General features: G+C 37.8%; 1 protein-coding gene across 1 annotated transcript in view; it reads left to right on the forward strand.

Annotated features, from left to right (window-relative positions):
* Positions 1 to 445: 445 nt before the first annotated feature.
* gtf2b (general transcription factor IIB) overlaps positions 446 to 8,370 on the forward strand; it is a 9,762-nt gene continuing 1,837 nt past the window's right edge. Inside the window, exons 1-5 of the mRNA XM_032532472.1 lie at positions 446 to 551; positions 4,268 to 4,380; positions 6,136 to 6,269; positions 6,423 to 6,569; positions 7,045 to 7,174. Coding sequence (XP_032388363.1) covers positions 535 to 551; positions 4,268 to 4,380; positions 6,136 to 6,269; positions 6,423 to 6,569; positions 7,045 to 7,174 — 541 coding nt within the window. The 5' untranslated portion in view covers positions 446 to 534. The remainder of the gene's footprint in view (positions 552 to 4,267; positions 4,381 to 6,135; positions 6,270 to 6,422; positions 6,570 to 7,044; positions 7,175 to 8,370) is intronic.

The following is an 8,370-nucleotide window of genomic DNA, read 5'->3' on the forward strand; positions in this document are numbered from 1 at the left end:
GATTTTTTTTGCTATTGGTATGAACCCTTTTTCTCTCAAATATTGTTTTTTCTCTCATAAAATGTTTTTTTTGCTATCAGTGTGATAACTTTTTCTGTCAAACGTTTATTTTTCTCTCAGATCATTTATTGTCTCGCATGTAATAAAAAAACAATTCTAGCTCCATACACTTGACGGTCAAAAAGATGTAAATCAGATATTCTGAATAAACAGACAATGAAACTATAAAGTTGGGTGTCCTATATTGAAATAAATAAAATGACAATATATAACATAATGCTTTTTGTCACTTTTTAATGGACAAAAGAAGCCAACAATAATTGAGTCTTTGAAAATCGTGGTTTGTAGGCACATTGCATATATCAATCCATACAAACATATTTTAACATTACTACATGTCATACAAACGGGAGTCTATTTCGACTAGTTTGAGCCTCATAGCTCCCCATACTCCAAGAGACACGTGATCGGAAAAAGTTATAAATAGAGGTGGTGCATTCAATTGTTTCTTTGACGGGCAGAGTGAGGAATGATATGGCGTCGACAAGCCGGTGCGTACCAACTTTAACCAAATATAACCTCTTTTTCTCCTCAATGTGTGGCTCTCAAAAAGTAGCTTATCTTGTAAAAGTTATAGAGTTGACACAATGATAGACGCTAGTGCTAGACCAAAAATATTACGTCTTACAGTTAACGTTTGGTGTAACGTTACGATGTATTGTGCTAACGACTACTTAGCTAGCTAGCTAGCTAACGAAAGCTGGTTGACGTTAGATAGTACCAGAAGCCACTGTTTACAGATAGTTGTGTCGCCTTTACATTCTCTGTCCGTTGTGATGGCACACAATAGCTTCAGTTAATTTTCACGTTAACGTTACTTCGCATCGTAGTCTTGTAGACTTTCCGCCACTTAACGTTAAATGTTTTGCTGTGAACAACAGATACAGCTAACGTTACCTAGCTAGCTAGTGTAGTATAAAGCTGAAACTTAATGCTAAAATATTTACTTGCAGTAATTGACGTCAGCGGTGTATTAGTCATTTGTAGACACACAAATGTTTTTTTGTGTGTGCAGCTTGTGTACTTCTAGCCTTTATGTGTGGAAGCCTATTTCCGCCAATGTGATTTAAAAAAAATAGATAATATAAATATAAAATAATCACTTATCTCAAAACAAAATAATTTGAAACTTTTCAAAATAATGAGTTAGTATCTCAACATAATGAGTTAATATATCACATAATGAGTGGGTATCTGAAAATAACGACTTAGTATTACAAAACAATGACTCAGTACATTTTGAGAAAGTATCTCACTGTTTTGATTTTGTGATACTATCTCATTACTTTCAGCACGTTTCTCATTATTTTAAGCAGAGGTGGGTAGAGTAGCCAAAAATTGTTCTCAAGTAAAAGTACTGTTACTTTAGAATAATATGACTCAAGTAAAAGTAAAAGTAGTCATACAAATAATTACTTGAGTAATAGTAAAAAAGTGCTTGATGAAACAACTACTCAAGTAGTAACTGTTGAGTAACGTCTGATTTATTTCTTAACACAAGCATCAATCAGACAGACAAAAATACAAAATAATCATCTAATCAGCTCCTTGTAGCCTAATGTAGCGGAGTAAGAGTACAGTTTATTCTTCACTAATCTACTCAAGTAAAAGTATAGTGATTTAAAACTACTCCTAGAAGTACAATTTTTTCCAAAAACTTACTCAAGTAAATGTAACGGAGTAAATGTAACTCGTTACTACCCACCTCTGATTTTAAGACATTATGGTATTGCATCATAATTACTTACAGGATATGTTTTTATCACACTAGCCTTTCATACATATTTAAATGTAAATGGGCTGTTCCTATATATTTTCTAGTCTCTCAACGACTACTTAAAGCGCAGGAACCATTCACACACATTCATACACTGTGGCCATACAAGGTGCCCCCTGCTAATCAGATAAACACTCACACACACTTGCAACTCGGCGTTCAGTGTCTTACCCAAGGACACTTCGATATGGGACTGCAGTGATCGAACCACCCACCTTCCAGTTGGCAGGCAACCGCTCTACCACTGAGTCACAGCCGCCCGATATGCAACCTCATTCAACTGAAGCTTCTTTGAAGTTTGTACACGTGTTAAGAAACACTGGGAAATGTTTGGTTTATTACAATGTTAATGCAAAGAGATGGAATACCCCTGTTTTGGCCCCATTCGATCATCAAAGAATGTCAAAGGTCTTTTGTAAGATTCTTTGGTTGTTCACTAGAAAAATAGAAAGAAGCAAAAGTAATTAACGTTACTCATCTAATACATCATTGGCGCCAACCCTGTAGCATTCTACATGTATTAGATTTGTAATACAGCATCTTTATCAATAACTAACCAACCATTAAACTTTTTAAAATACTTAATATTCATGAGGTTCAACGTCAGCCAGCTTTATATATAATGTATATTGTGGTGCTAATCACTTACCGGTAGTTTGTAAGTCAATTAACTAAGTTAGCATTAGCACTTTTTTGCATAAATTTTACGTTGCAGCCTCTCTATCTTAATCATTGTCATGACTTATGTGTCAGACCAGGGTGTTTGGTCTTGTATCATGATCTAGCAGCTGCTATCTTGGACCAAACAGGGGCTTGAGTTGAGCTATATGCAGCTGCTGGACAGAGTCTCGATCTGTTTGGAGACCAATAACAAAGAAAACCAACGTGCACCATCGGTCAACATCACGTAATAGGTTTCCTTTTATCTTGTGGAAGCATTTTTCACTCAAAGGTGAAACAACACTGATGTGGTTAGAGCTGTAACAAATCCAAATGTTACAATTAATTGTCTCAGATTAACCATAGAATTGTCTCTTTCATTCAGATTTAAAAATATTTATTACTTTTAAAAACAAATTCAAGTTTTAAATGAATTCGAGGATACATCGTTTGGTTATATGTCACTGTTATGTGACCAAGATAATGTAATAACACAAATATACAGCCAATGAAGTAAACCACGCCTCTTTATTATTATTATCATATTACTTTCTAACTGTATACCCCCCCCCCGTCATTTTTGTTGATATGAACATGAATAGGTTCAAGTGTCAACAACTAACAATAATAAAAAAAGATAGTCCAACCAATAATCACTTACATAATTACAATTTGACACATCGAGGATTGCCGGCGTTCGTATGCCTTAAGACTGTAGCTAATATTATCAATTAATTGCGGTTAAACAAAGACACTGCTGTTATGGATCAAATTGACAATTTTTAATAATTGCTACAGGCCTAGATATGATGGGTTATAGTTGGACTTGCCACGCCCGTCCCCACTGTGTGATCTTTCTGTCTATTGTGTTTTTGTTGGAGGTTGGAAGTGGGAATGACACCTGAGTTAACGCGCTCCAGGAGTCCATGCATACGCGCTATTATATCAAGATTATACCTGAAATATTTAGTCCGTTAATCAATTAGCCTTTTGACAGATTATTAGTCCGCAACTATTTTGATAATTTTTGTTACTTTTACGTAAAAATTCCAAATATTCTCTTAAGCCAGCTTCATAAATGTGAGGATTTTGGCCTAATAACTGTAGATTTAATATTTTGGGCTTTTGAAGGTGTCACTTTACGTTCTGAGAAACTCTAATAAGCATTTCTTTCACAATTTTTTTTTGACATTTCACAAATAACGATCAATTGAGAAAATAATTTACAATTTGTAGTATTTGTATTTTTCTGTATGTTTGGACCAATGTTTTGCACTTTTGTTTGGCTCTTTAAATAAAAAAATGTATCACAAAAAAGAGAAAATAATTTACCACTTAATAATGAGAATAATTGTCAGTTGCGGTCCTGATGTAGACACTGACTACCTGCTGCTGTTACGCGTCGCCTCCAGGTTGTGTGATGTTGTTTACCATGGACTAATACTACTATGACCTTTTTTTGATCTTTAATGTTTTGTTCTGGTTTCACAAGCCAGTTTCAGTCAGTTTTGGGCTTCAGCCTGCTCTGCCTGCGCATTTCTTCTTATTCTTTCTTAGCTTTTATTTTCATTTTGTATTCATTTAACTTTTCCTCTTATGAGGGATGTTCTACAAGTCATACAATGCTAGCAGTTTGAGTCTTTGACCTCAGCATGAACGCCGTCTCTCTACCCCACCCCATATTGTTCTGTCTTCATTTTTCTCCCTTTCCCATCTCTTTCTTGCCTTTTTGAGCCGCTTAATGACCTAACTGTTGTTGTGGTTTTGTAGCGGAGATGCCCTGGCCCTTCCTAGAGTTCAGTGTCCCAACCACCCTGAGGCCATACTGGTGGAGGACTACAGAGCAGGGGACATGATTTGCCCTGAATGCGGCCTTGTAGTAGGTCAGTACATACACTACGAACACGTGCACTTTGGCTTTTGAACCATAGCGATTTCTGTGTTACAACACATGCTTCCTTTTATTTGGTTTCATTTGTTTACTGTTTTCTTTTCTTTTTTAAAGATTATTTTTGGAGCATTTCTTTTTTAATTGATAGGACAGTTCAGAATCGGCTTTATCGGCCAGGTTTGCGCAAACAAACAAGGAATTTCATTCTGGTTAATCTTTGCTCTCAAAGTACAACACACACTTATCACAAGAATAAAAACAGAAAGGACAGTAAGAAATATAAAAAATATACTGTTAAGTATGCAGTATAACAATTCAACAGTTCAGAAATCTACAAAAATATACAATAACAATTGAGAGGGAAGGACTAGTGGAATATCAGTAAAGTCTGAGATTTAAGGTTTAGACAGTTAAGGGGGGAGGGGGGGTAGACATACAGCAAAGGGCCGCAGGACGGATTCAAACCCTGGGCCGCTGCGGTAAGGACCGAGCCTTGGTCCGCTCTACCAGGGGAGTTACCAGGGCGACCGTTTGTTTCTTTTTATTTACTTGACTCAGTTGAACTCTTATCATGGTCCGATGATCAAAGTCGTCAGGACACGCATAAGTTTTATAACACACGTTTCCCTGAAGCTGCTTGTTTAGTGTTTAGGGCACTGTATTTAAAATAATATGGCATGTGAACATTGGCTGAGTTGACGGACTACACAAGGACACAGTTTCCAAAGCGTGAAGACTGAAAGACAAAGCTGTAAGGAACACACGGCTCTCCTCTAACGAGCCCCCTGAGCAAAGACCAGGTCAGGAGGGAGACGAGAGACATCAGCTGCTCTCTGATGCAAGCCCCCCATGTCCCTGCTCCCTTAGCTTAGTTTAAAACGATGAATGTCAGTTTACCTCAACATGTTAGAAAGACTTATGTATGGTTACAAAAAAATATATAATGGGATTAAAATATCAGAAAGCGCATCCTTCACCCTACAGTCACCTTGACCCTGTTCAAAGAACAGATAGTCATGATAATGAACAATATGCTGTGCCTTTCTCACACCTTTTATCCTTTGTACATCTCCAATTTGATGCAATTGAATGACTGAACATTTGTTTTAGATCATATTTTGTTATTTCTGCCTCCCAATATACGGTGATAGGAAAACGAGTACAGAGATAAAAGGGAAATGTGTAATATGTTTGAACTCGATTCCAAATACAGTATCGTAGTAAAACTTCAAAAGGGCTGTTACAGAAGCATTTAAGACATTATTTACAGTATTTGAGTCTCGGAAGACACATTGGCATGAGGGAATTGTTCTGAATATGGCACCATCTTCTACTAAATTATTCCAGAGGGACGTTTTTCTACAGCCAGACAGTGAATGCATTTGTATGTGCAGGTGATTCACAGAACATTTCTGAAATCTGTCACGTTAAACTTCCATCTGACCCATTTCCAAAATTGACTCTTTGTTGTCTTGTGTTTCTTTCAACGAAGAAAGAAAAAGAAACCTGTTTTAGAGCAACAGGTGTAGCCGTCAATGAACAAGATTGAAAAGCTCCCATCCAAAAAACAAGAAGAAAAACACTCCATCAGAAACATTCTATTAACTCGACATTGAAACAAGCTGAAATATTAGTCATGATGTACATACACCAATTTAAGCTTGTTACAATGAACGTCTAGCCAGTTGTTTGTGTACCATTTTTTTTTTTTTAACTATATATAATGTTAACAAAAAAATGTCCTCAGGTGACCGCGTAATCGACGTAGGCTCAGAGTGGAGGACGTTCTCCAATGAGAAAGCCCTCAAAGATCCATCCCGAGTGGGAGATGCCCAGAACCCGCTGCTCAATGGGGGCGACCTAACCACCATGATCAGCAAGGTGAGTTTGAGTCAAACGATAATCCAGAAACACCTGAGTCAACGTCTGCTGCCCCGGAGAACCTGCAACCACAGCAAACCACATCCTCAAATGTATCTTGAAACACGACGTCTGTGAATTTTTACTGATAAACGTCCACCGTGTCCACCTCAGGGAACTGGCGCCGCTAGCTTTGACGAATTCGGCAACTCCAAGTACCAGAACCGGCGGACCATGAGCAGCTCGGACCGGGCCATGCTCAACGCCTTTAAAGAAATCAGCACCATGGCAGATCGCATCAACCTGCCAAGGAACATCATAGTAAGTATAAAAGATTTGGAAAGATTATCCCAAACCAGGCGTAGCCAAGCAGTCAAATACAAAGAGGCAAACATAGCTGTACCACTTTGAAGAGCCATGTCACACCACAAACACACACACACACACACACAGGCATGCACGCACGCACGAGAGCAGAGAGAAATGAAACATATTGAGCAAGGGAAGGGAAACTGAACACAACTTTGTGTTAATTATGTCATGTAATTTCTTTGGTTTATCATTAAAGTGGGAACTAAACTGCAGACATGTTGACATGTGTGTATCTGGTATAAAGGGATATGTAAGGTCTGCAGTTTGATTCCTTTAGCTCGAGACGTTGCCTCAATAAACAACATTGGTTGTTAACTGAGAAAAAAATCGTGTTTAAAATAAGTCCAGCACTATTTTCCATTGATTGAATTTGGGATGAGGATGCCAATAATGAGCTCTCTGTAAATCCTGTTTTGCTCTGCAGGACAGAACAAACAACTTATTCAAGCAGGTTTATGAACAGAAGAGTCTGAAGGGGCGAGCCAACGACGCCATCGCTTCGGCCTGTCTCTACATCGCCTGCAGACAAGAAGGTGTACCAAGAACATTTAAAGGTTAGAACCCGTTTATTTTCTTGATGAAACATTTTGAATTGTCTTGAATTGCCCTATATGATTTAATGTGAGGAACTCAAATCAAATCGTGTTACTTTGTCATATATGCTAACAAGTCCTTTGCTGACAAAAACCTTTAAGAGACAAACGTAGGGCTGCTCAATTATGGAAAAAAATAACGATCACAATTATTTAGGTCAGTGTTGAAATCCTTACTTTTGGATATAATGGATAGTGTCCAGGGTATAATCTTTTAATGTCCTTTATCTCACAGAAGAAGTCTTTGGATCAGAATAACATCTGTGTTACTACTGTTTAGCTTTACAGATATCACACAACGTTACACAGCTAATGAATAATTCCAGATACATAACACAATATTGCATCACACGTCACATTTTCACTCACTATGACCACTACTAGTCTGCCATTACTAAATGTGCCAAAACATGAACAATAATGTCTCTCAGTGGATTATGTACTAGCTAGCTGCCAGCACATAGACGGTACTTTAGAATAACGTTGTTTGAAACAGTGATTTAACGTCCCTGCTAATTAACACTAAACTAAATGCTGAGGAACCACTACCATGTTTTCTCCTGTTGTTTTTTCAGTGCTAGGCTATGCACCCCCTAAGCTGGGAAAAGTTTTAAACGGTAAGGGAATACACGCGTGTCGGGGGAAACAACGTCTACAGCGGGGGGGGGCAGAGGGCCCGCACGGTTAGCTAACGGACTACCTGTTCCCAGACAGTGGAGTTGGTTTTTCATTTTTTGCTCACCAAACGCTGCTCTGGCGGCCCTCCTTCTGCCATCTTTACTCTCGCAGAGTTTTTAAATTCCAGAAGATGATATAGACAGTTAAAGATGATATTCATACAACTCGTTCCGACTGTATAGGCTGAGAGAGTTTATGGCTTCGGGAGGGGCGGATGTTCACATGCGTCATTCAGAACACAAGACAAAACAAGAGTGTTCTTGTAAAACAGAACATGCCAAAATAATGTTGTTTTTTTTCTCATTTATACTATTTTGGTGATTGTTGATCATGATTGACAAAATATAAATGGAAATTCAATTAATTGCACAGCCCTAGACACGTGTTTTTTCGATAGCCACTCCTTAATTTCAGACTTGTCTCTTTAAATCAATATATGGTGGCTAAAACATATACACCATCTTGATTGTTTTTTTTAT

This window comes from Etheostoma spectabile, chromosome 12 (assembly GCF_008692095.1).
Source record: "Etheostoma spectabile isolate EspeVRDwgs_2016 chromosome 12, UIUC_Espe_1.0, whole genome shotgun sequence".
Taxonomy (NCBI): Eukaryota; Metazoa; Chordata; class Actinopteri; order Perciformes; family Percidae; genus Etheostoma; species Etheostoma spectabile.